The 27,518-nt window shown below is 54.2% G+C and overlaps 1 protein-coding gene across 2 annotated transcripts; it reads left to right on the top strand.

Moving 5' to 3' along the window:
• Window positions 1-1,621: 1,621 nt before the first annotated feature.
• On the top strand, window positions 1,622-26,745 carry EVPL (envoplakin). Of its 2 annotated transcripts, XM_048323916.1 has the most exons (22): window positions 1,622-2,878; window positions 9,216-9,315; window positions 9,752-9,906; window positions 10,575-10,698; window positions 11,345-11,470; window positions 11,751-11,789; window positions 12,533-12,694; window positions 13,243-13,350; window positions 13,994-14,089; window positions 14,328-14,453; window positions 15,313-15,459; window positions 15,604-15,758; window positions 17,081-17,178; window positions 17,735-17,916; window positions 18,642-18,820; window positions 19,237-19,375; window positions 19,921-20,114; window positions 20,457-20,607; window positions 21,194-21,277; window positions 21,363-21,473; window positions 22,088-22,180; window positions 22,935-26,745. In XM_048323916.1, the coding sequence occupies exons 1-22, from the start codon at window positions 2,805-2,807 to the stop codon at window positions 26,379-26,381; spliced, it is 6,090 nt and encodes a 2,029-aa protein (XP_048179873.1). In that variant the 5' UTR covers window positions 1,622-2,804; the 3' UTR covers window positions 26,382-26,745. The 2 variants fall into 2 exon arrangements, with proteins under 2 accessions (XP_048179873.1, XP_048179874.1); XM_048323917.1 differs by lacking the exons at window positions 1,622-2,878; window positions 9,216-9,315; window positions 9,752-9,906; ... (3 more) ...; window positions 12,533-12,694; window positions 13,243-13,350 and adding an exon at window positions 13,596-13,753.
• Window positions 26,746-27,518: the final 773 nt, after the last annotated feature.

Below are 27,518 nucleotides of genomic sequence, written 5' to 3'. Positions count from 1 at the left end.
GGGGGACCCTTGGCAGTGCTGGTCTCCTCTCAGACCTGTGCTCAGGTTCCAGCTGCAGGGGGACAGGTAGCTCCTGCCCGGGATTTTGGGCCCAGATCCCAGTGCCAAGTGCAGCTGTGTGGGTGGCTGTGGTGGAGAACTGGTTGAACTGGTCTCCTTGCCTGTTGCTTCTTGCAGGGTCTGGGTTAACCACCATGCTCTGCCCTGGCATGGCTTGGGCTGGTCTGGGCAAAACCCATGGAGGATCTGGAAGTGACCTGGGCTGAATCCAGCAGTGCCTGTCACAAGTGTGAGGATCTGTCATAATCCCTGGAGGATTCCTGCAGCGACTTTGCCTTCCCCTGAGCAGATCTTGGTGTCCATCACAGAGCAGGCGAGGCTCAGGCAGCAGCAGAACATTCCTTGTGTGCCACAAGTGTTGGGCAGCAGCAGCAGAAACTTCTGGGCTGGATGCTGTGCCAGGGCTGCTGGGCTGGCCAGACCCATCACCCCAGAGCCATCCTCTGGCTTCTGCTGCCAGTCTTTTCTCCTGAGGCTGGGATGGGGCTTTGCTGAGGGCTGGGCAAGCCCTGCTCCTCCGAGGCTGAGCAGGCAGCCAGGAGCTGCCCCTCACATGGACTCTGCCTCTCCTCCTCCCCTGTCTGGCTGAGTGAGGGAGAGGCAGCTCGAGGCAGGTGCCTCAGCATCGCTCCTGCACCAGGCAGGACCCGGCCTGGCTTCTCAGCTCGTGTCTCACACAGTCTGTGAGCAGCCAGGTGCCCTGCCAAGGACGCTGCTCTCCTCCCAGAGATTATCCCTGTGTTTGTCTGTCCTGTCTGTGTGGCACAGAGGCTGCTGCTGCCTCATGCCAGGGCATGTGTCCGTGTGTGCACAGGGCTGACAGCAGAAGCTGCTGCCTCTGGAACACTCTGTCTGTCCCAGGGATCCTCGCCAGGCAGGGACCTGGCTGGGGGAAGGATCTCAGCTGTGTCTTGTTACACAGAGGAGAGGAAGGTGCTGTGGTGGAGCTGTGCAGGTGAGGAGCCCCAGCCCTCGGCCCCAGGCTGCTCCAGGGTGATGGATGGCTTGGGAAGCAGCCTGTCCAGAGCCTGTGTGGTATGTGCTTGCTTTACTCCTGGTGCTAATTCTTAGAACTTCCTCCACGTGCCAGGGGCTGTTTTCCAGGGGATTACAGGCAGTTGATCTCGTCCAATTTAGTTTCCTTTGTATCTACAGGGAAGCAATCCCCTCCTGGCCCATGCAAACAGCAGCCCCACACAGAAGAGCTTGTCCCATGCTCCTGTTTTGTGTGGGTACAAAATCAGGTCTCTGTAGCATCAAATGCTTTCAACTCTCACCCCTGGCAAGGCTTCAGATCACTTAAAGCCTTGGAATGCCAATGACAGGGACTGGCCCTGGTCTGGGGATCCTCCTGGGGCTCTCCAGCAGCTCTGGTCAAAGAGCATCACTGCTGTCACCAGTCAGTGGGATGGCAATGGAGAAGGGCTGATCTCTCAGCAACCACTTTCCATCCTGTCTGCATCTTTCCCTCTCTCCTGAGACAAGTGTGATTTAAATTTAAAGAGGACAAAGAGGCCACCCAGGAAGGGACAATGGACCCCAGGCCTTTTCCTCTGGTCCTGGGTTGTCCCTGGACCACACAAAACAGGGAAGAACAGCCACAAACCTGTGTTGGCATCACTGGTGTCTGGCTGGTGCTTATGTGGGGGCTGTGACTCCCATCTTCTCCTGTCCCCTTCCTCCTCCATCCTCCCTCCTTCCCTGGTCCTGCACTGGGTAGGATCCCGTGTTGCTGTGGGATCTGTGATGGATCAACCTGAAACACAGGGTTCCTGGTTTGTGGAGACCTTTGAACTTGGCTTTATCTGAAACCAGCAGGTAGCCAGCCCTGGCTGTGGCTAAGGAGAGCTGGGCAGCCCCACTGGGCAGCTCGGCCTGGACGGGCATCCCTGGGAGCCACAGAGATGCCAGGGCATTGCTGGGAACCACCTGGGACTCTGAAAGAGAGGAGAAAGAGCTGCCCAGAGGCAAAGCCTGGTCTGAGGTCTTGTGTAGACAGGGTGCCTGGGCAGAGCCTCAGACCCAGATCTGTGGGGCTGGGTTTGTCCCAGAGCCTGAATCCCACTGGATCCCTGAGGCTCCTGTGATGCTGTGCTGGAGCCGCTGACCTTCCCTCTGCCGTGAGCCTTCGGTGCTTTCCTGGGAGCCAGGGCCACCTTGTGCTGAGCCTGGGCCAAAAGTTTACTGGCCTGCAAAGTAACACCATGTTCTGAGAATTGCTGATGCCCAAACTGCTGCTGCCGCCTTGGAAAACGCTCGGTTGGCTTTGTCCGTGGGGACTCTGCTGTTCTGTAGGATTTTAAACAGCCGCTGCCAGGGGATGCCTTAAAACGTGTTTCAGCGGCAGCAGTGCACTCCCTCCAAGTCGTGCTCCCAGGCTTTTCCTCCCTGCAAAGACCCTCTCTGCCCCTCTGCCGGGCAGCTGCTGCTCGGCTGTGCCTGTGTGAGCCCAAACACTCTCCGAGCCAGGGCGAGGTCTCCCGTTCTCCCTCTGGGGCGCTGCTCTTTCCACCCTAAACTGGTTTTTCGAGTCATTTTTTTCAGATGTGCCTCCATCTCCGCCGCTGGTGCTGCTCACCTGCGTTCGGGGAGGAGCCTCCCGGGAGCTGCTCTTTACTGCGCCGCCGACCGTCCCTCGCTGAGTCCTGGCCTTGCACCCCGACAGAGCCGAGCAGCGAGCAGGGAGCCAGCGCCCACCACCAGCACTGTGCAGACCCCGGGACACCAGCTGGGACCTGGCCAACATGTTCAAGGGGGTGGGCAAAAGCTCCCCGAGCAGAAGTTCCCCCAGCAGAGGTTCCCCTGTCAAACCGAGCAAGTAAGTGGGACCCCTCTCCTCTGTCTGCGCTGTCCCGTGACCCTAGGGGGAGATGAGGGATGGGTGGTCCATGTCTTTTAAGCCACCCTAAGTGCCATCGCTCCGTGGAGCAGCAGAAGGTGGGGGTTTTTCCAAATCGTGCTACCCTGGCTGTTGTACTCGTCTTTGGTGGGCTTTGTGCTTCCTCCCAGAAGTGTCCGTGCAGCCCCTGGGATGTGCTCAGAGCTGTGATCACTGAGCAGGGAGGTGCAAAAAGCAACTGGGAGCAGGATCAAAGCAGCCCCTGTGCTTGGGTGGAGCGGGATCTGCTCGGTGGTGAAGCAGATCCCACCCAGCCTGGCTCTGAGATCCTGGGATTCCCTGGCTCTGTCAGGTTGGTGTGATGCTGCCCAGGGATCCCTGGAGAAGGATGCTCAGCCTGGTGCTGCTCAGGTGGTGGAGGTGGGTGAGGATGGGTTTGCTGGTGGCTGCTCTAACCCAGCCTGGGACAGGCCGGGTCTCTGCAGGTGGAATCGCTGAGTTTGCCTCTTTCAGACCTGCTTGGAGCAGCCTGGTCTGGTGGAAGGTGTCCCTGCCCATGGCAGGGGCTTGGAACTGGATGGTCTGTAGGGTCTCTTCCAGCCCAAACTATCCTGTGATTCTATGAAGAGATTCCCTCCATTCTGAGGGAGTGAGGTGTGTGATGCTTCCCTAGGATCAGGGAGTCCTCTGGGAGGGAGTGCTCCTGCAGGGAGATCTCATCCCTCCCTCCAGCTGCTGTTGTTAACTCAGGATTATTTTCCACCTTCCTCAGCAATTTTGCACACTGTAGTGTTGGTGGACTGATTCCATGGGAATTCTCTGCCCTGCCATGGTTGGAAACCGAGGAAATTGCCAGGGGTGTTGTGCTGAGGAAAAGGGGACAAGAAGGGAGAAGGGGTGCTGGCCACATCTCCTGGGACCACCAGCAGCAGTCCAGGACAGTGTCTGTGTGTGTGTGTGGACACCTGGCTGGTCACAACACGGTGCTGGCCCTCAAATGTGCTGGTTTGGGGGCCCAGGTCAGCCAACAGCCACTGAGGAGTGGGGTGGATGGGCAAGGCAGCAGGGCCTGGGGACAAGGTGACCCCAAATAGGTTGGGGCTGCCCATGGGGATGTTGGGCTTACTGGGAACCGCTTGGGACTCTGAAAGAGAGGGGAAAGAGCTGCCATGGGAAGCTTCAGTGGAGCTGAGCACTCACAAACTCATCTCAAAGGCAGGTCTGGGGGCTCTCTGAACACCAAGCCTTACCTGGAGCCTGGCTGCAGTGAGGCACCTCCCCGGCAGTCCAGGAGCTGTGTCAGGCTCTGGTTTATTCAGCCTTATTAATGCAATCTCTCCACCTCCCCAGCCAGCTTCCAAAGCAGGCTGGGGATTCCTCAGGACCCTGCAGAGGGTTTGGGCAGGCTCTCCCCCAGCATGAACCTCTCAGAATAACTGGAGCTGCACCCCAGCAAGACCTCACACCTCTTCCCCGTGCAGGATGGAGGCTGGAGCCAGGAGCACAGCAATTACTGAGCTAGTTGTGCTTGTTTCAGGAGGCACCAACCATCAGACACGGCCTAATTTGCTTGGCCATGGCCTGGGGCTTGGTCAGCGCCCAAAGTAGCTGAGAAAATGAAGGTGGATGAGTTGTCTGCGGAGCAGCTGCCAGCACACGCTCTGCAGATGGCCCCAAGAAAATGTTGATGGCCCACAGCTGCTCTTGGTGGCCCTGAGGCCAGAGCCTCAGCAGCAGCTGAGTTTCCCTGTCTCCGGGGTTCACGATTAGCAGCTGGACCCCCATAGAGGGGCCTTGGTCCCCAGGGCCATGGTGTTGAGCCTCCCAGCTCTCAGGGCCCTTTCCTGCCTCGTTTGGTGGATGCATCTCAGGGAGGCACCAGCGAGCACAGGTTTGCCCCCAGGAGCAGCCTGGATGTGCCCTGCTCTAGGTGGAGGCACTGCGGGGCTGAAAGGGAAAACTCCTGAGAAGGTGGAATTGAGTTGGATCTGGCTGGACTGGCTGTGCCTGGGTGTGATTTTGACAAAGGCTGTGGGTGGTTTGGGAGGTGGATGGCAAGTCATCTCCCGGGATTTAAGTGTCTCCTGGGATTGCTGCTTTTTCCACCACCTCCCTGTGCTTCTCCCCAGTCAGCCTGGAGCAGTGTGGGCCCTGGGGACAGGCAGGGGCTCGGGGACTAACCCAGCACTAGCAGGGGGTCAGTGGTGGCCTGCTGGGATCTGCTGGCAAGTCAAAATGTGCCAGGACTTCTCTGTGTCAGGGAGAACAGACCCAGCTTTGGGCCCTGCAGCCATAAAGCAAAGTCCCCATGAGGAAGGGACAGAGGGGTCAGGGACTGCAGTGGGTGGTGCTGTGGTCCTGCCCAAAGTGCCCTGGCAGGAGTGACCAGGAGTGGGGGACAGCCCTGCTGCTGCTGGGAGACACCGCCCCTCGTGTGCAGCTGGACTGTCCAGGAGGCAGAAAGTGGTACAAGAAATGAACCAATTAATAATGATAATAACAGTGCTGTGCCTCTCCTAGGCATGAGATAGCCCTAGGGAGGAGGCTGCCCTGGCTCCTGAGGAGGAGAGCAGGAGGAGCTTTGCCCAGCCTTGCCCTCAGCCATCCCGGGGCTGTGGCTGTACCATGCTCTGTGTGTGGAACCAGACCTGAATTCTGGGCGGCTGAGGGGTTTCCAACACGAGCTCGTGGCTCCCTGTATCCCACCTGATGCCAGGCCACCTCTCTGCAGCCCAAATGCCAGCATGTTCACCCTGAAATGCAGGGCCCACCTGGCTCAGCTCAGGTTGAGTGAGAGCTCCTGCCCAGGGGCAGCAGGGATGGGCAGGGGGACATCCCAAGGAGGGACAGTGATGTACCCGAGTCACCAGGGGCTGGGTGGGTGGGAGTTTGCATGGACTCCTCTCAGCACACCCCTGCTGCTCCTGAGATGGTGTTCTCCTCTTTTCTCTGAAAATCAGGCTGTTTGCAGCATCCTGGTCTCCAGCCTCAGGTGCCCCGTGCAGCACAGGCTGGGATGGGCTGAGTCCCCATGACCAGGAGGTTGCTGACATCTTTTCAGTCCATAGTTTTATTCTGGCTCAGCCTAAACAACGCAGATTCCTGTGTCCAGCCTTAGGAACTAAGGGATGGAGTGCCCCAGTGTTTCCTTCAGCCAGAAAGGGAGTGCCAGCAGGAATAAACAGGATTTAGTTGGTGATCTACCACTGATGCCTTGAGAGGCCACCTAGAAACAGAGACTGGACAGGAGTAAGGGAATAAGGCAGGTATTTATTTGAAAGGCCTTCAAAGGTACCCCTGGGGAGCCAGAGGCCACTGCCCAGATGGACCCCAAGATGGACAACAGGTCACGAGTTCTTCACACTTTTATAGGTTTGGTTCATTTGCATAGCAGGGTTAATTCTCCAATTAAAGCTTCAGGTTAATGATGTAATTTCCCCTCAGCTTGCCCCCCTCTCAGAGGCTTTTGGTTTATACTTTTTGGGCCTAGGACAGCCTGAGTGTCCTTGAAGAGCAGGTCTGGAGAGGCTTTGTTATGTGTGCCTGGCACGAGAGAGCAGAAATTAACAGGCTACAAGAAACTCAGAGTTACACACTGGGCAGTGCAGGATTTGAAAAATACAAAAGTTAAAACCTAAGGCATCACCATCCCTGGGAAGGCCAGATCTTCATTCTCCCCTCTTGGAGCGGCACAGAGTTTTCCACAGCCACAAGACAAACTGGGATGGGCTCAAACAGGACACCCCATTCACGCTCTTTGGGCAGGAGCTGAATTCAGCCAGACCTCCTGGGAGGACGATGCTGTTGCCGGCGCTCTGGGAGAGGCTCCGTGCCCCGGGCCAGCGGCCAGCGCAGCCCGTGACTCACACTCTCCTCCCTGCGCAGAGAGCCCGGGCAGGAAACCTGGGTGGTGCTCAAGTATTTGCTCATGGGACACCACCTCATTCCAGGCGTGTCAGGGATGAGTGGGAGATGGTGTAACCTCCTGGGGAGGGGGGACCGCTGAGAGCTTCCAGCCTGCTGCACGCTCAGGCTGACGGGGACCGAGTCCTGGCTCTGTGCTGCTCCCATCCATCCACCCCGTTGTGCTGGGAGTCAGGGACAGCACCCATCTCCGTGAGCACTGCAGCTTACACCGGGAAAGGGCATGGATGGAGTAGGAGGGATGATTAACGCGCTATAAAACACAGGTTGTAGCAGGGGATGATGCTTTGATGGTGATGGATGTGCTGCTTAGGCTCTTGGGCTCCATGATCCCTGGAATCAGACCCTGCACAGCAGTCCCCTTTTCCTTTGCTGATGTGCATTCCAGGCAGGAAGGCTGAGGCATGGCCGGGAGATGCTGCCAGCCCCAGACCCCAGGGGCCGCTGAGAGCTGCTGTGTGCAGGCCCACGCTCGGGAAATTAAAAACAAGGGAGGAGCTGGGGAAAGGGGACAGGAGGATGCTGTGAGCAGGAGCGCTGGGGCTGTGCCTCCTCTGGAGTCACACGGGCCGTGCTCAGTGTGGGCTGAGCTCACTTCAAACGGGAGCTGTGGCACCCGAGTGCTTGGCTTGGGGTGACTGTAGCACTCCCTGGCACATTACAGTCACTTGGGGCTGTAATAAATGAACATCCCAGCATCTGTTCCAGCCTATGGAATGAACTGTGGAACAGCTGGAGCCACGATTAGGAGCTGGAGCAATGACAGAGCCATTAAGGGAATAATTTCCCTCTGTCCTTTGCTGGATTCAGGGGCTCAGAAGGAAAGCACGTGGCTAAAGGGCAGATGTGGTGGCTCTGCTGCAGGACATCACCTTTCTCCTACCTTCTTTGTCCAACCTGCCCTGAGGAAGTGTCCCCCCACCCCAGCTGACCCCCAGTGACATCCCACTGTTGCTGCTCAAACTCTTTCCTGCTGGTCTCAGGTCCCAGCACGGGCACATAACGTGCTCAACCTCTGCTGAACTTTGTCCCATCGGCAGCATTCCGAGGGCTCCATCCCTGCGTGATGCTATCACTCCACACCCTCCTGCCTCTGCCCACATCCTGGCAGTGCTGTGCTCTCCCTGCCTGCAGGGTAGGGCCGGCACTGTCCTCAAGGGCAGATGCTGTTAGAAACAACAGGACACGAGGACAAAGGTGGCACTGAGGTTTGTGCTTCCGTGACTGCAGGGAGCGTTGGGAACCATCCCGTGCCTGGCTGCAGGCTTTGGATCCAGCTGTTGTGGCAGGGCTCGAGGTGCTCATTCCCAAGGGTGGTGGTGGGATAAGGGCTGTGATGGCACCGTTGGTGGTGGCACTGAGGTGTCAGCAACTGGGAATGGTCTGTTGGGGACCTTCAGTGACGCCTCACTGCAGCAAGGAGGGCTGGTTGGTGTGCCATGGCCTTGGGAAATTAGTCTTGGAATCATAGGATATCCTGAGTTGGAAGGGACCCATCAGGATCATCAAGTCCAACTCCTGGCCCTGTGCAGAATACCCCAAGAATCCCCCCATGTGCTGGGAGCATTGTCCAAACGCTCCTTGAGCTCAGACGGGCTCAGTGCTGTGACCACTTCCCGGGGGAGCCTGTTCAGTGCCTGAGCACCCTCTGGCTACAAAACCTTTTCCTGATATCCAACCTAAACCTGCCCTGACTCAGCTTCATGCTGTTCCCCAAGCTCGGAAAACACCACAACTACAACAGCCTGCAGCACCCAGAGGGGCTTGTGGTCTGCATAGCAAGTCCTTGTCCCCTGCAGCCCAGTCTTGGGGTGGCACTGGGCTCTCCAGTGTCTCAATGGGCCCAGCTGTGGACAGCTTCACATGGAACAGGATGGCAGCTCTGGGCTGGGCTGAGGGGCCACCTGTGCCAGCAGCCAAGGGCAGGCACCCAGGGAAAACACCTCCAAACAGGGTGAGCATGTTGTGCTGCCTCTGCAGGGTGCTCCCCTGGCCTCCAGCCGTCTGTGGCTTCAGGTCTTCCCACCCCAGATGTGGTGTCGATGCTTTTGGGAACCCTACAGCAGTTTTTTTTCTCTTCATTTTTTCTGGGTTTTTTTTCCCCTCTCTGATGTTTTTTTGAATCCACACAAAGTTTTGAGCATCTGCAGCAAGGAGTTGTGCAAAATCCCACTACCACTAGCTCTGAACACACCAGCTCTTGGCTGAGGGCAGCAGCCAGGCACTGACAACTTGTGTGTGTCCATGCCCTTGGCCACAGCTCAGACTCTTTCTTCAGAGACACGGAGGACGTGGGGGAAAGGCCTGGGACAGGTCCTGGGCAGTGATGGACGGGGTGAGCTCTGCTTTATCTGCTTTACCCACCCATCTGCTTTGCTGTTCCCTCTCTCAGGTCCTCCACAAACGAGCTGGCCGTGCTCATCTCCCGCATGCAGACTAATGCTGACCAGGTGGAGAAGGACATCCTGGAGACTCAGTCCAGCCTCCAGCAGGTCAGTTGTGGCAGGGGGTGGGTGGTGGGAGGTGAAAGGCTTTGCCTAGAAATGCAGTGTCTGGGACAACAGGTCGGGTGTCTGCTCTGTGCATGCTGGTGTGGGTTTGGGGGCTGACTCGAGGCTGGGGAGGAACAGACACCCCACAAAGCCTCCCAGCCCCTGGGCTGCATCCCGAGGCCACCCAGATTCTTCCTGCTCGGTGCCTCAGGCTTCCCTCAGCCAAGGCCTGTGCCTCACAGCAACCCTGGAGGCTGCAAGCCTGACCCGCACAGCCCCTGGGTGGCAGGGAGCTGGAGCAGGAGGCTGGGCTGGGCACCAGGGCTCCTCTGTGGTTGGTGTGTGGAGGATCCAGAGCCTCTGTGTTGGCCAAGGAAAGTGTTGTGAGGTCTGTGTGGTCCAACCAGGCTTTTTCTTCGGTCTCTCTGGTCTCCAGGATTCCAGCAATCACCAGAAGAACAAGCCTTTTGAGTTCCAGACAGAGAATGCCAGGAACTTGAAGGAAGCTGAGATCCTGCTGAAGGATCTCTTCCTGGATGTGGACCGTGCCAAGAGGCTGAAACACCCACAGGCTCCTGAGATAGAGAAAGAGTGAGTACAGGGTGGGGACTGGTGTGATGGGGGCACCAAGCAATTGGGAAACCCCCAGGACATAGGATGAACTCCAGGCCTTGCCATGAGTGCTAGTTTCACTCTTCTTCCCACAGAGTTTAGCCCTAAAATCAGCTTTTCTGCCAATATATTATAAAGATATTGGTATGCAAAGTGGCTGCCAGAACAATTGCCCAGTCTTTTGGGAGCTCTTATAAAAGGTACTAGAAAAATGCAGAGCTAAAAAGTGGCCCCACTCTCAGGACAAATCCCCTTTTCCTCTTCCTTCCCTAAAATAAATACCTTTCATTTGGGGCAAGCACAGAGTCAGAGATGGGTGTTGGAGTGGGAGAAGAGCTTCAGTTGGCTTCTGGTGCTTTGCTTCCCTTCACTCCCAGCCCTTCTATGTAGAAATCAGGAGGGAGTTTCCTGGCTGGGAAGGGACAGCCCTGACTTCCCTGCAGCATCCTCCTGGGTAGTAATTCCTGAGACATCCCTGGAGATGGAGAACAGCAGGACAAGTGCTGGACACTGCTGAAGGAGGCCAGGGCCACGAAGGGACAGCAAAGTACTCTGGGTCTTGCAAGTGCAATCTGGGCTCCACAAGGCCCACCTTGGTTCTCCTGCTTCCTGACTGACACAGGAACCTGTGCCTTTCCCCTTGGCAGCATCCAGCAGCTCCATGACCGTGTGACACAGCTCTGTGCCGAGTACCGGGCCCTCTACGAGCAACTGAACGTCCCCGAGCTGGGGCCCAGGGTGGACTGGGCCAGGATCCTGGACCAAAAGATGGTAACAGCAGCTGGGTTTGGATGTTATCTCCCAACTCCTACCAGGCCAGATAATGTTTGCTGTTGCCTGTAGGGCTGTGCCAGCCACTGCATGCTCAGCATCACGCAGGGATGTTGGAGGTGGTGGGAATAATTCAGTGGCCCTGGGTGGGAGGAAAACTTTTCTCTCACCTCTTAAATCCCTCTGGAGCACCCTCTGAATTAGCCTCTTCAGATTAAGAGTTACCAGAGGGGGACCAGGTAGAGAGTCCTGCTGTGGGATGAAAGGGTGGAGAAGGTGATGTCTCCTAGGATTCTACAGCCCTGCCTTTGAGGGTGTCACACTGCAGGGTCTGGGTATGTGGAGTGCCCAGACTGGAATCAGTTTGGATTCCCCTGAAAGTTGGATGGTAATTAAGTGCATCCAATGCAGGTCACCATGGGCAGGGGGCTGGCTCAGCTCAGGTCTGTACCCCAGGGTTATGTGGCCTGGTTATATTTGCCCCTGTGTATGGCTGGGGAAATGGGAAACAACAAGAAAATCCCCTCCCTTCCTCCTGGACCACTATCAGATACCAGATCTTTTCATGCCCTGCCAGCCCTGCCTGGGGTTTCTCCCTGAAATGAAGCCTTTTGCTTTAGTCTCTGCCCTGACTCCTTTTGCACAGAAACAAGTCAATGCAGGACAGTATGGCCCTGGCATGTCGGAGCTGGAAAAGCAAATAGCTGAGCACAACATCCTCCAGAAGGAAATCGAAGCCTATGGGCTCCAGATCAAGAACCTCCGTTCTGGGGTAAGGCACCCGCCGTCCTCTCCTTGTCCCTGCCACTCCACTGGGGACCCTGCTGGCTCTGCTCAGTGTCTGGCCCTGTGTCCCACCTGCTCCTCTGCACAGTGAATGTCCACCCTTGTTCTGCAGAGGGCATGGGGGGGCCAGGGACGGGGCTCCTGGGTGGTTTCTAAAGCGCATTCCATAAATCAGTTCATCAGCATTCACCACATGTTTTGCTAACAGCTTTTCTTTACCTATTTTTTTTGTTCACCTCCTTGGTCTTGGCTGTGTTGTAACCCAGGATGTGGCAGATTTAAAAAGCCAGTACAAGGACTTGCTGGTAAGGTTCTCGGTGGTTTTCTGAACAGATGGGGTCTTACAGCAGAGTAACACCATCCCTGATGGGCAGGGAATGCCCAGCTCAGAACAGGAGCTACCCCTGGGCTTGCAGAGTAAAGTTGTGTCCCTCGCATCATTTCCCCATTTCCTCCCCTCCCTGGCATAGGTGTAAAGAACTCTTGCTGCCCTCAGGGCAATGCTGAGAGTGAGAGCCATGTCTCTCCTCTTCATGGGTCATGGATCTGCAGTTGCCTCTGTGTCCATGAGCACAGGGACCAGGAGGCACCAGGAAATCCACCCCAGCTCACACGCTGTTCCCAATCAGGATTGCAAATGTGGAGGCTTGCCCTGATCCCTAACAAGGGCTCCAGAGAGGAAATGAGCAGCCAGAGCAAAGGAGGTGGCCAGGAAGAAGGTCCTGGGTTTACCCAGCTGTGCCCATGAAGGTTGATGCTGAAAATGGGATTTGTGAGAAATAAAGCAGAGCTGGGCCAGCTCTGAGGCTGCCCCAGGCACCAGCCCACACCTGGGATTCTGGTTAGACAAACATATCCTGTCTGTGAGGAGGGAAAGGGAATGGCAGCCCCATCAGATAAGAGCCAGCGGTGGAAGATTTCTCACCAAGGTTTCTGGGAATCTCCTGCTGGATGTGCAACAGGAGTGTGGTCCTGGGGAGCAAGAGGAGGAGGGGAGGGGACTCCCCAGGCTGAGCACTGACACTGTCTCTGTGCTGTGTGTGGGCAGAAAGCTTCCATCTGGCGAGGGCAGAGCCTGGGCAGCCTCTACCACCACCTCCAGGGCTGCACCAAGGAGCTGGGCTACCTGACAGACCAGCAGACCAAGATCCTGAAGCAGGACTGGAGTGACCAAATGATGGATGTCCAGAGCGTGCGTCGGGAGTACGAGGTGAGCTCTGTGTCCTGGCCATGAAAGGCTGGCCAAGCCTGGCATGTGGGATCTGCACATCCCCCACTAGCCCTGAGCATGGGGCTTTCCAAAACAGAGGGGGAAGAGACCCCCTGGGTCCATGCTGGAATTAGGGATGAGCTGCTCTGTGTGACCCCTCCAGTCCCCTGAGCTGACACATGGGATCAGACACTGGAGAGCTCTCAGGGAGGCTTTCCATGGTCACAGAGGAGGGAAGGGCTCAGTGCCACATCAGCCTCAGTGGCCACAGTACAACACCCAGTGACTGCCATTTGCTGGGACACAGGAAATGAGAGGGATAATTGCTTAGGAAAATGCTCTTTGAATGAATGCCCTGATGCTTTCTGAGGCCTGAGCGTGTCTAATTTGTTTTAGCTCTGCCTAGCCCCTTCTGTTTTAAAAAACAAACAAACAGGCAAGGGTGCCTGTGCTTTGGGAGTCTTACCTCTGCCATGTTTGGTGCCCCAGGAGACCACTCTGTGCTCCCTGCATGCTCCCAAGGTCAGGAAGTTTCTCTTCCCCTCCAGGATTTCAAGTCCAACGAGCTGCTCAGCCAGGAGGAGTTGGTGAACCACCTTCAGGACGATGGGGACAGGATGATTGAGCTGAAGCACCCAGCCATCAAACCTATCCAGGTAGGCAGGAGGGTCTCTTCTCCAACCCTGTGGGAGAATGAGAGTGTTCATGTGCCTCAAGAGCCACGTGGTGGGTTGGAGGAGACTCCTTCACCTCTCCCTGCAGTTATGTTACTCTTTCCTTCCACACTGCACTGGCTGCACTGCAGCATCTTTCTGCCTGCCCTACAGGGAAGCTGAGGGAAGTGCAGGGTCTTCATCCTTTCCAAAATTTCCAGGAGACAGTGGCCAACATCTGTGTGCTGGGACCAGCTCCCGCTCAGGTGCTCACACACATCGGTGCAGCCACCCTCACACTGTTAGGAAGTCCCAGCTATGACATGGAGTGACTTCTCCCAAGTGACACCAGCTCCCAGCCTCCAAGGCTGAATTTCCAAGCCTGCAGATGCAGTGCCAGGCTAAGGTGGGCTCTCAGTCCCCAACACCACTGGAGCTAAGACCACTTGAGAAGTGATGGCTGCTCTGTATGAGCCAGGTCCTCCTCAAGGGGTGTCCTCACTCAGGCTCAGCATCAGGCAGGGCCTGGGCACAGCTTTGTCTCTGCTCTTCCTCTGATCTCTGGGACTTCTGAGGAAAGGAGAACCAGTGGTGGGGGAGGTAGGACCAGCTGGAACCCACTGAGATGTGCTGTGTCCCACCACAGGCTCACCAGGAAGCCTTGAAGAATGAGTGGCAGAATTTCCTCAATCTCTGCATTTGCCAGGAGAGCCAACTGAAAAGTGTGGAGAGCTATAAGAAGGTAAAAAGCCAATTCATGGGCCATGGCTCTGCAGGTCAGGCCAGAGTGGGCAGGCTGGGAGGACAGGCGACAAAGGGATAAGGATGGGAGACCCTTTGCTTGCACCTAGCAAAGGTATTTTGGGGAAGCACCCCTCAAAACATAACCTTTTAGAGGTGCTGGGAACTGAGAGACCCCACTGGACTTGGAGACAGTGATGTCCCCCCATGCCTTACTGTTTCCCTCCCCACACCTCCAGTTCCAGGATGATGCTGAGGCTGTGAGCCAGTCCCTGAAGAAGATGAGCTCTGACCTGGACACCAAATACAGCAAGTTCAACAAAGACAGCCCTGGGGTGGTGTCAGATCTGCTGCTTCAGCTGGAGGTGAGGCCTTCAGGGCTGGTGGCACCAGCCAGACCTAGAGGCAAACCCAAAGTTAAAAACTCCCCAATAAATGACAGAGGGGAAGGGAAAGAGGTGGGTAAATAATCCTACAGGGAGAGCTCAGCCCAGCTCTGTGCAAGGGAGGGGGAAGCCCAGAAGATCCATGCTGCTCACACTGCCCTGGGATGTCACTGTCCCCATCAGTGACACCCAGCCAGGCCCCAGGTCACCATCAGAGCAAAGGAGAAGTGCAGGGAGGAGCCATGTGTTGTCCTTAACATAAAACACTTGGATTAGAGGGCCTGCAGAGTGTGAGCCGCTGGCATCCAAGCAGGGAAAGATCCTCCCATCTCCTCAGCATTCTCATGAGCCAAGGGCAAGGGTGGGAATAAAGAAATCTGACCTCAGGGGTGAGAGGCAGATAGGAAAGGAAGATTTGCCCCGGAGAGAGGGAGGGGACACGTTCACCACAGTATCTTCCCAAGCATGCAACACATTTTGCTCTCAAGAGATGCTGGAATCTTGGTACTTTCTGACACTGGAATGCAGCCACCTCTTGGCAGGCCGGTGTTCCATTTCGGAATAGGAAAACTTGTTTGGGATATTTGATATGACAGTGTGGGTTCACCTAAGGTTAACCCAGGCTGTGTCCTCAAGGGCAGATCTGTGAGCAAAGGAAACTGAGGAGAGTGCTGGTAATGAAAAGGGGAAGAAGGGACATGGAGGGATCTAGAATGGAGAAACTCCCGACTCCACCCCACAAGGACAGAAGGGTCCCAGCATAATCACTGTAGTGTGACCCTCCCCTTCTGTTTTATCCCAACCTGGTCACAACCACTGTCTCCCCTGTTCTGTCTAGAATGAGGAGAAGGCATTGAAACAGGCAGAGAAGAGCATCGCTGACCTGAAGAGAAGGAGCAAAGAGATCAGCCCACTGAAACTGCGCAGGACACGTCCCTCCCAGCCCCTCACCCTGGACACCCTCTGTGACTGGGATGCTGGGGAGGTGAGGGCCAGACTAGCAGCACCCTCAGAAGAGACAGAGAACTGGATTCTTCTCTGGTTGCTCCAGACCTTGGCTCTGTGGTGGGAGGAACCGTCCTAGTGCCAGGAAGCCAAGCCTTTCACTGGGTTTTGTGTTCTCTCCCAGGTGCAGCTGACCAGAGGGGACAAGTACACTCTGAAGGACAACAGCAACCCCCAGATGTGGGTGGTGCAGAGCAGCACTGGCGTGGTCCGGGAGGCACCTTCTGCTTGTTTCTCCATCCCTCCTCCTGACCCTGAGTCCATAGACAAGGTCAATAGGTGAGTCTGCAGCAGAGACCCTGACCCAGAGAGACATTTAGACTCTCTCTTGGGTCATAACCAGCCTGACTGCAGAGAAACAGCAGCTGGGGACAGGCTTCTCCACTATCTAGTACTGAATCCCTCCTGGAGGGGGATTTTTCCCTGCACCCAGGTATCTCACCCAGGTGCCTGCCATTCCTCAACATCCCTGCACGCTGCACAGCCCTCACTGTCAAAGAGTTTTCTGGCAGTCAGGTTTGATTTCTTCACTGAAACATGTGACTCGCATAGGTTTGACTAAATTCATTGCAGAATCAGTCTGGAGCTTGGGACTTGCCAAACAGGACAGAGTTATCTGTGGTATCTCCTCTCAGCCAGCCCCAGCTGGAGACTGAGAAATGCTCCTTGAGCCTCTGTGTAGGTTTGCTGCCTGCCTGTTCCTGCTGTTCCCACAGGATGGGGCGGTGGTGCAGGGAGGTCGGCATTGCCTTTTTAATCATGGCCTCAGGTGTTTGGGTAAATCAGTGCTACTCCAGTGCTGAGGAAAGGCCACAGCCCAGACTTGGAGCTATGCAGGCATGCCCAGGGTGGGAGCTTTGGTCCCCAGTGCCATGGGTGTCATTGCTGCATTGTGTTGCTCTTCCTCAGTGTGTGCCCCTCTTCACACATCCCAGACTATTGAAGCCTTTGGATTTATGGGTTTCATGCATGTTTTAAAATAGAAATTCAGTTCCTCTGCACAGAGGGACAGCCCTCATCTGACAGCAGCCAGGCAAGCTGGGAATTGCTGGTTTTAGCCCACAGTGTTTAGCTGGAACAATCCACAGCAGGGATGAGAACTGGCCTGGTCCTTTCTGTTCCCCCTCCTCCTCCTTCCATGAGTCTTTTGTCACCCAGAAATATTTTTCTGTCCTTCCAGCTCTGGCAGATCCCAGCCCTAGTTTCATGAGGCAGGAACCATCCTTACAAGACTTGGCATTTCCAGTGCAGCAGCCACAGAAGCAGCCACTTGTACTCGCTTCCTGCAAGGCTGCAAAGCACTGCAGCCATATGAAATACATTTCCAGCTTTGGTAGCTTCTGCTGAGAGTTGGAAACACTGGCTTCCTTGGGAGAACTCAGCTGCTCAAACCAACCAGCTGCTCTTGCTGTCATTCCCTTTCCTAGGGGATGTCTCCAAGTTACAACAGGCTGCAGGCTCCCAGCCTTTGAGGACACCTTCCCTTGCCTTTGGGGCCAGCTCCCCCGGACAGCCATGCAGCTGCTGCTGTGCAGGGCTCTGTCAAGGCTTGCTCAGCTCTGTGTCCCTTCCTGGCTGATGATGCCCCTCTCTGCTCACAGGTTGGAAGGGGAACTGAACACGGTGAAGCAGAAGCGAGCAGAGGTTCAGAACACCCTGAGACGCAGCCAAAAGGAGCAGGTCCAGCCCAGCCAGCAAGGTTTGTCAGCTGGATAGTCCAGCCCTCTCCAGAGGCAGCCCTGGCAACAGAGCACCCACCCAAGGTGGGCAGAGGCACCTGCAGTTCACACACAGACACCTGCAGAGGTCCCTGTGGGAGGCTGCCTTCTCCTCCATGGCAAGGAACAGCTGACAGGATAACTTGACTCCTGCCTCAGCAATTCACTTAAAGTCTGCTGCCCTTCTCAGGCCTCTGAGATTGACCTCCAGCTCCATCAACAGCTGCAGGGTATTTAGGATTTCAGGGGGATGTGCCTATCCAGAAACCTTAATTAAACCTGCTTTGTAATCTGGGTCCCTTGCAGTTCTCTTCCCTAGCTGGGGGCTGTGGGATAAGCAGGCACAGCCATGGCTAAATCCCAACCCTGGGTTATCTGTGTTATTCCCACAGCTGTAGTTCAAAGGCTCCCAGCAAAGCTGAGAAGGGATGTGTCTGCATGGCAGCATTTGGCTTTGTCCCTCCTTTGGACTTGAGCTCTGGCTCACCATGGCAGAGCTAAAATCTGGGGATTAACCTAAGATATGTCTCACTACAGCTCTATCCAGGAACCCTCCAGCAGTCCAGGATGATCCCCAAGCTGACCGGCTCCTCAGCAGCCTGGATCGTGTTGGCAAGGACCTGGTCCAGGTAGAGAAGGAGGTCTTGAACCGAGTGAGGTCTCCTGTGAACTACAGCGACCCTACAGATGACCTTGGCAGGAGGATCAAACAGCAGCAGGTGAGTTGGAGCAGGAGCAGTTTGGTAGTGCTGGGTCCTTGGCCCAAAGCAGGGTGACGTGGGAATAACATGGGAGATGACAGCTGGTGCTCCAAAGGAGAAAACCATGCTGCAATTTCAAGGGTTTCAGGCTGGCTTGAGCCCTTGAAATGGGACTAAATCAAACCCTCAGAAAATGCAGGCCCTTCCCTTGGCTCTGGAGCAAGAGGGTCCATTCATTTCAGAGCTGTGATCCAGGTGCCAGTCTTGGGAATGCTGTCACCCTGCATTCTCAAGTCTGTAACAAAAAGACTAAGGGATAAAGGGAATTAATCTAAGGGCCAGCTTTGGCTCACCTGATGGGAAGTACAGACTGGTAAACGTCAGTGGGACAGGAAAAGAGGCAGTGCCCTGGAGCCCCCCTCCTTTCCTCTGGGTTAAGGTCTGGGTTTGCAGTATTTCAGCTTCTTACAGCTTCATCTGTGAGTATTTATCCAGCCCCAGCAGCAGGATGGGCTCAGGCAGGTAGGTTTTTTCCATCTCTGTCTATTTGGATCTCTTTCCCACACCCTGCCACTGCCAGACAGCCACAGTCTGGATGGGGCTGTGCCCCAAGGGGCAGCTCCTTATGAGAGGGGTACCACGCCCTGAGCCCCACAGCCAAATCCGCCCCTGAGGGAGACATATTTCCACAGCAGCACTGTTATGGCTGTGTTGGGTGACTCTGCTTCCATCTGGTGTGCCAGGAAACAACAAAGAAACTTGAGAACCTGGGGGCAGCCAAGGATGCCTTGCAGAAGGAGTGTGAGACCTACCTTTCCAAGAAACCCACCAGCACCTCGGCTTCCCAGCTCCCAGTCACGCTGAATGCCCTCAGGAGCAAATACAATGATGTCAATATGCTCTCCAGCCTGTACAACGAGAAGTGAGTGATGGGGATGAGGGAAGGAAGTGTCCTTGCACAGGTGTGCCAACACAGAAGCATGACAGAAAATGCTTTTCATCTATATGAGTGGTGGTTGAGGTCCAGTGCAGGTTGGAAACCTCCCATCCATCATCAAAGGCACCTCTGAAGGAGTTCCTGTGTGTAATTTGTGGGCAGATCCCCCCAGTGTGGAAAATGCACCACAATGGGTGTGTGTCCCAGCTCTGCTGTGTGGTGAACTGCAACATATCTGACTCGTGAGCAACACGACAGGGGTGTGAGTGCACGTTGCTTGTTCTCTGACATGTTGCAGAAGCTCTAATCTTAAGTAAGGTTAAACATCCAAAAACAGGGAGAAAAGGAGAAGAATGGGGTTTCTATAGCTAACCTTGTCCTGTCGTTTTCCCCTTTCCCAGGGCTAAGGCTGCCCTGAACCTGGAGACTCAGATTGAGAACACAGACAAGATTGTCAGCACGTTTGAGGCCAAGCTGGCTCAGGACAGCATCATTCCTGCATCCCCCAATGCCCTGCAGGATCGAGCCAACGATCTGCAGGTAAGGGAGCATCAGGCTCTTCCTTAAGGATGGGAGATCCCTGAGCTCGGGGAGCAGGGTGGGAGGAGCTGGACTCTGCTGATTTGAGCACCTTGAGGCACCAGCAATGAAGCCTTTTTAAGGGCTTGTTCCTTGAAGGTTTAATGTTGGTGTTTCAGGCTCACCTGCTTTCACTGGACAGCAAAAAACTTTGTCCCTCTGTCCCTCCCTTTGGGGTCCCTAAAAGACATCATGACCCCCTTAGCATCTAATCTCTGTTGCTCTGCCTCACACCTATCCCTAATATTTCCTGCTCCCAATCTCCTTGCCCCATCCTTAGCACCCACAGAGACTTTATTTTTTTCCTTCCTCAAAATCTCTCTGTTCTGCTCCCTGCGCTGTCCAACCTTGCTTCCCAGCTTCGAATAAGCCTCACTGCTCCACCTCTTCCACCTTGGAGAGCCTGACCATCCCCCAGCTCCCACAGTTAGTGACACTTTAAGGAGGGTGTTTGAGTGTTGCACTGACTGCTGCAAACCTGGAGGTGCCTTTTCTCCCCCCTGCAGAAGATGAGGCGGGACCTGGTGGCCCAGGAGGACTGTGTGCTGAAGCTAAACCGGGGGCTCAAGGATGCTGAGCACAGCTGCAGTGCTGTGCAGAACAACTTCCAGGAGTACTGCCCTGACCTGCCCCGGCAGAAGCGGGAGGTGCAGCTCCTCAATGATCGCTACCACGCCGTGGCTGACCAGCTGGATCAGCGGTGAGGAACTGTGGGGTCATCTCTGCTGCTCTTAGCTAAGGTGGACGGGGAGGGGTCAGAGCCCTGAGTATGTTCTTCATTGCAGGACCCTGATCCTGACCACAGTCCTGTAACATTGAGGACCAGTTGTGTCCTGCTGTGTAGTTGCCACTTTCCTACTCACAGCACAGGCTTTGAGCTTCCAGAGTTGTGCTCCCCACTCAGGGATCAGTTGTCACCCCCCTGTTTTTGTTATCTTGGTGTTTGTTGTGGTGATATTTTCACTTTAGTGTCTTCCTAGGAACTTGCACATGAATCTTTGCCCTTCCCCTTAACATTCCTATCTGCTTTTGTGCTGTGCAGAGAGAAGACCCTCAGAAACATCAGCCTCACCTACCAGCAGTTCCAAAACTCCAATGAGAACCTGATGTTCTGGATGAACAACCTGCCCAAGCACCAAGTGAAGACCACTGATGGGCCAAGCCAGATCAATTACAAGCTGCAGGCACAGAAGGTGTGTTCCAGGGCAAGAATACCCTGTAACTTTACAGGGATGGGGCAATTTGCTTGTGAACAGCACATGCAAAATAGTACCAGCCAGCTCGTAGCTGTGTGCTCCCCCATCACAGTGAAAGAACTAGAGAAGGATTGCAGCCCACAGATGGTGTTACCTGGTGTTACCTCACCTTGCTGGGTTTATCTACAGTGCTGGTGTCCTCCTCTGTGCCAGTCACCTCCAGGTTGAAATCCTCTCCGTGGAGAGGACGCTTTCAGATCCTGAAACATTGTACTTTGGACTGAGATGCTGCATCCAGGTCCTTCACTTTCCTCTCCTTGAGCAGACTCTAAACTCTCTAGCTCAGACGAGGAGTTGGGGAGGTCTCTGCATTGGCTGCTATTTATCTTATTTGTGATAAATCCATGGGGGAGGTCCTGGGCAAGTGATAGCACTGCTGAGATATCCTAAAACCCTGGAGACTCTTCCTAAATGTCTTCCTGTTCCCACCATTCCCTCAGCTGAGCTGACTCTCTAGGCTGCATGAGTATTACCAGGCAGCTGGATTTCAGTGTGTCCTTAACACCATGTGTGTCTCCTGCAGAGGCTGGTGGAGGAGATCCAGAGCAAGGAGCCTGAGAAGAACGCCCTGGTCAGGCTGTCCCAGAATGTGCAGTCCACACTCAATGTAAGGATGGGTTTTCCCATTTATTACTGCCTTAGCATTTCACCCAAGAGATCCTACCTGATTCTCGTGTTTCTGCTCTGAACAGGACTATGAGCTTGAAGCAGGCAAATACAGCTCTTCTCTGGACCCTTCCCTGACCGACTCTGCTGCAAAGAGGCTGCGTGTGACCCCCCTGCAGGAAAGCATCCAGGCCCAGGTAAAATGTTAAGATGAAGGCATGGAAACCATTGTCCAGCTCATTACCCATGCCCCAGTGTCCTCTGCAAGGCCTTAATCCACTCTTACAGCCACCACTGATTATGGTCCTAATCCCAGAGTCAAAGTCCTTGGGGGACCCCTTGGTCCATGGGGCAAAGCAGCATGTGAGATCCTGAATTAGGGTTGTGCCTGGCACCTTGGTTGAGATTGCTGATGCTCCTTACCACATTGTGTATGAAGATAAAACTTACAGGGTAGGTGTGTGGGGAGAGGAAGGAGCCAGAGTTCCTCTGTGCTCTTCCCAGTTGCAGCCCGGTTCTCCTACATCACCTTGAGGCTTTTGCTGACTGCCCTCCATGTGTGAATTTGGAAAACTGGAACCTGTGTAGAGCTGCAAGCATCTAACAGGCATTCAAATAACAGGGACAGGGTCTCCTGCATGAGTCCTTAGACTCTGCATCTCTCTAAAGAGTCAGATGGGAAGACATTAATCCCTAGAACTGTGCTATACACAAAACTCAGCCAGGTGAAACAAGGTGTGGCAGAGTCTGCCATGCAACAGAGCTGTGTCAGGGTGAGGGGACAAGCCTCTCACCGCTCTTTCTTTTGCAGGAAAATGATGTCACCAAGCTCTACATGGAGCTGGCAGCAGAAAATAAACAGCAGCTCAGCCGGCTGGAGTTTGCCAAGAAGATCGTTGAGAAGGTACCAGCTCACTGCAAGATTGGGGTACTCTAGATTGGGGTCCAAATCTGCTCAGCCTGGGGCTTCCCCACCCCTCCCTGAGTCTCCATATCCAGGTGTGAGGAAGGACAGGAATGGAAACCCCTCTGAGAAACAGACCACAAGAAACCACAGTTTCACTGACACTGATCCTGGGTTGTGACTCTCATCACCTCTGGGGGCCCTTCGCTTGTTACTGAAGCTGTAGTTTATGCTTGGAAAAAAAGCTTAGGGCTTTTAAGTCCACTTCTCTTAGCTATAGCTCATCAGCGTTCACAGACTGAGAATTTCAGATTTGTTTGTGGGTGTGGCTGGAATTTAGTGCTCACCACCTTCTGGAAACACTTCAAAGCAATAGGATTTTTATACCTTTCTAAGGTTTGAACCACCTGTAGGAAAGGTCTCAGGACTGGGTGACTTTAAGTCAGTTTAAGCTGGAGACTGGCTGTGATGCTCTCCCTCAGCTACAGCTACAAGAAGGCAGCACAAAGCACCTTTGTGGGCTGCTGCAGCACCTCCATCTCAACGGGAGGACACACCAAGTCAGTTGCTTGACATGATGGGATTGTGTCCTCATTTTCCATTTACAAACAGCCTTTTTGAAGACTGCCTGGGGATTTTGTGCCAGTTTTGCCTCCCACCATGCCATGTCATTTAAAAGATCTCTGAGTCACCTTAAAAGAGATACTTGGTTTCCCTGCCTTTTTTAAATTTTTTTTTTGTTTTTCCCTTACAGAAGGAAGTGCATGAGGACATTGAAGCTGTACATGAGCAAACCCAGAAATCTGAAAACAAAGCCACAAGCAGGGAGTCCGAGGGGTTGAAATCGCAGCTGGAGGAGGAAAGGAGGAAAGTGGCCAGGATTGAAGAGGACCTGGAGGAACACAGAAACAAGCTGCTGATGTTGAAAACTCAGAAGCCCATTGAAAGAGTGGAAGAAAAGGAGGTGATTGAATACTACAGAGACCCCCAGGTGGAGAGCAACCTGTCTAGGATGGTACAGCAGATTGAAGAGGAAGGCAAAAAGAGGCAGAGCCTGCAAGAAGACATTGATGTGATGAGCCGTAAGCTTGCCCAGATGGAGAGCGAGAAGAAGGTCACTCCTGCCCAGCTCCTCACCAAAGAGATCACAAAAATTGAGAAGGATCCAAGCCTGGATGGCCAAGCAGCCAGTCTTCGTCAGGAGATCAAGCGTCTCCAGGAGGAAGGCTTGGCTGCTGCTTCTGAACTTGAGCAGCATAAGAGGGAGCTGCACATGCTGGAGAGAAAGCAGCCCAACATCCGGGAGAAAGTGGTGGTGAAGGAGCTCATCAAACTGGAGAAAAACCCAGAAATGCTGAAGTCTGTTAGGAACCTGCAGTTACAAATTGATGAGGAATCCTTCAAAAGAAAGTCTGCAGAAGAAGCAATAGTAAAAGTGAAGAACAAGATTGAGGAGGTGGAAAGACTGATTGAAACAGCAGAACCCAAAATTATTGTTAAGGAGGTGAAGCAGGTAGAGCAGGACCCAGAGTTACTGAAAGAGACTTCCAAGCTTAAAACTCTGATTGAAGAAGAGAGGAGCAAAAACTTGATGCTTACAGGTGAGCTGGGAGAGCTGCAGAGCCAGTACAGCATTGCAGAGAAGCAAAAACCCAGGATAGAGGTGAAAGAGAGGGTCAATGAGATCTTCCTGGTGGACCCTGAAACGGAGCGGCAGATTGCACACCTGAAAAGGGAGCTGCAGGAAATCACTCTGAAAAGGACGAAGATTGACAGTGAAGTGGAAGAGGCCTTAGCAGAGCTCAAAGTCCTCAGGTCACAGAAACCAGAGGTGGAGTTTAAGGAGGTCATAGAGGAGGTGGTGAAACATGAAAAGAGTCCAGAGATTCTCAGAGAAATTGACAGGCTGAAAGAGCAGCTCAACGAACTTGTGAACACCAACGGCAGGACCCAGGAGCAGCTCATTAGGCTGCAGGGGGAAAGGGATGAATGGAGGAGGGAGAGATCCAAGGTGGAAACCAAGCTGGTCAACAAGGAAGTCATCCGCTATGAGAACGATCCGCTCTTGGAGAAAGAAGCCGATCGCCTGCGTCAGGAGGTGCGCAACATGTCCCAGAAGAGGAGAGCTGCAGAGGATGCCATCTATGACCTGCAGAATAAATACATGCTGCTGGAGAGGCGTAAGCCAGAGGAGAAGGTGGTTGTTCAAGAGGTGATACTGACCCAAAAGGATCCAAAGCTCCGAGATGAGCACAGCAGGCTGAGACGGAATCTGGATGAGGAGGTGAGCAACAGGCGTCGCCTGGAACGCGACGTGCAGCAGGTTCGTGTGCTGGTGGAAGAGCAAGAGAAATTGCTCAACTTTCAGGAGGATCGAAGCAAGAGGCTTGCACTGGAGAAGGAGATGAGACAAATTACACTGAGAATAAAGGAGCTGGAGGAGAGCCCAGCCCCAGTGCAAGAAAAGATCATTATGGAAGAAGTGGTCAAGCTGGAGAAGGATCCAGTCCTGGAACAGTCTGCCAGCAACCTGCGCCTAGCGCTGGACCGGGAGAAGATGGAGGTGCTGAGCTTGCAGAGAGAATGCAAGAACCTGCAGGTGCAAGTCGATGTCCTGCAGAAAACCAAGTCCCAGGAGAAGACCATCTACAAGGAGGTGATTCGAGTGGAAAAGGACAGAGCACTGGAGAGTGAACGTGCACGCATCTGGGAGCTGCTGAGCAGGGAGAGGGGAGCCAAGCAAAAGGCAGAAGAAGAGGTACGGCGGCTCCGGGAGAAGATCGAGAGAGCTGAAGGCATGAAAAGGACATGGGCTCGTGAAGAGACGGAGCTGCAGAAAGCCAGGAACCTGGCCATCCAGGAGAGAGCCAACTTGGAGAGTGAACTGCGGGAGCTGGAGAGGCAGAAGCAGCAGAAAGTCCTTTTCCTTCGGGAGGAATCCAAACTGCTCAGCCAGCGGACTGAGAATGACAGGCAGAAGAAGAAGCAGCTGGAACATGAGGTTTCCCTGCTGGAGGCAGACATCCTTAGGGAGAAGGACCAGATCTACAACAAGGAGAGGTTCATTCGGGATCTCCAGTCAAAGGTCAACCGTGAAGAAATCAATCATGAGACCCAGATGAGAGAGACAAACCTCTCCACCAAGATCTCTATCTTGGACCCTGACACAGGGAAGGACATGTCTCCTTATGAGGCCTACAAGCGAGGTATCATAGACAGAGGCCAGTACATCCAGCTGCAAGAGCTGGAGTGTGACTGGGAAGAAGTCACCACCCTGGGCCCAAATGGGGAAGTCTCACTTCTCCTTGACAAGAAAAGTGGGAAGCAGTATTCCATCGATGACGCGCTAAGGCTGAGGAGGATCACAAAGGAGGAGTACCAGCTGTACCGGGATGGCAAGATTCCCATCTCTGAATTCGCCTTGCTGGTGGCTGGGGAAACCAAGCCTCCCTCGTCCCTCTCAATTGGCTCCATCATCTCCAAATCCCCGCTCACATCACCCACCACCCACCAAACACAAACTTTCTTCCCCCCAGCCTCACAGAAGGGCATATCTGATGACACATCCCCCATCGCCGGGGTGTATGACACCACCACCGACACCAAGTACAACATCAAAACTGCCGTTGCGAAGAAGCTGCTCGATCCCATGACAGCTCAGAAGCTCCTGGAAGCCCAAGCTGCCACGGGGGGCATCATAGACCTCATTTCCAGGGACCGGTTCTCGGTCCATAAGGCGATCGAGAGGGGGCTGATTGACAGGACCTACATGCAGAGACTGCTCAATGCCCAGAAAGCTTTCACAGGCATTGAGGACCCGGTGACCAAGCGAAGGCTGTCTGTGGGGGAAGCAGTCCAGAAGGGTTGGATGACCAAGGACAGTGCTTTCCCCTACCTTCAAGTCCAGCATCTAACTGGAGGGCTCATCGATCCCAAGAAAACTGGTCGCATCCCTGTGCTGGAAGCTGTCCAGACAGGGATGATAACGAGCAACCTGGCCAACAGGCTCCAGGATGAGTCCAACTATGAAAAAGATCTCATTGACCCTGTCAGTAAAGAGAAGATAAATTACAAAGAGGCCATGGCCCTCTGCCAGAAGGATTCTCTGAGCCACCTTCTGCTGCTCCCGGCCGCGTCGGAGGGGTATCAGCGGTACCACCAGGCGAGCCGTTCCCCCAGGCTTTCACGGTTCAGGCATTGAATGAATTCAGGCACATACTGGGGCTGGTTCCTTCAGGAGTTCATCCCTTCAGAACACCTCTCCCCACGGGGCAGCAGGCTCACAGGAATGGAGCATCTAGCATTTAGGGCTGCCTACTTTTCTCTCTTAGCTACCTGCTTCCCAACACAGCTCAGCGGTGTGAGGAAGAAAACATGGTCATGGGCCGGCCACAGAGGGGCCCCCACAGTCCCCAGGTGGTGTTCCCTAATCAGCCCAGAGAGAGGTTGATTGCAAGAACTCCACGGGCAGTAGGTTAAACGTGGCTATGCCCAGAAAGGGGGGAGAGCCAGAGCGTTTTCCAGTTGGGTCATTCTGCATGCAATAAACTTAGCAAGTGAGTGTCTGTGGCTGTGTTTTCTCTGCAGGCTGTGGCTGCCATGTGGCTGAAGGCACAGCTACTCCTCCCCCATGCAATCCCATGCCCTGCAGCCCAATCCACAGAGGGTTTGCTCTCCCTCATCTCCCAGCGCTGAACCCCTTAAAGTGTCCTTCTGCCTATGAGTCCATATTTTCAAAGATTCTGTTATATTTGTCTTTAAAACTGAAAACCAACGGGACTTTGCTTCCTGGTCATTTGGACACCTCTAAAAGAGGGACTTGAACGCCAAAGGGGTGCAGTCCCACCCAACAGTACTGGAAAACCTGCACTTGCTATTTCTTTAGGTGAACTAAAAGGAAGTTACTCTTCTGTGTAACTTCCACTGCTCAGTCCTTCCTGACACAAGCAAGTCTCACATCTCAAATATTCCTCCCTAGTATCTACCCTATTGCAGAGCATCCCCTGGGTTTATGGGATGAGAAAATTACTTTCTATTGATACCAGCTGCTCCTTTCCCTCTCCCAAAGGCTCTTTTAGATGATGCTATTCAGGAACTCCAACATACCCAAAATAATCCATGAGAGTAGAGGTTTTCTCCCCCACCTTCACCCACCAGAGCAGCAGCATAACCTCTATTTCCATATAGCCTAGCTGGAATTTGAAGTCTGGGCTCCAGGAAGAAACTGTTTGCACTCTGGCAGGCTCAGCACACTCAGCTCCCACTACCCTCCTGCTGGTAGGTAGTCCCCAGCATTAATAATCTCTAACACCAAGCTTCCAGTCTGAGATCTGCCCAG

Source organism: Corvus hawaiiensis, chromosome 19 (genome assembly GCF_020740725.1).
Source record: "Corvus hawaiiensis isolate bCorHaw1 chromosome 19, bCorHaw1.pri.cur, whole genome shotgun sequence".
In the NCBI taxonomy this organism is placed as follows: domain Eukaryota; kingdom Metazoa; phylum Chordata; class Aves; order Passeriformes; family Corvidae; genus Corvus; species Corvus hawaiiensis.
The sequence above is the reverse complement of the archived record's forward strand: the minus strand, read 5'-3'. Positions and strand labels throughout refer to the sequence as shown.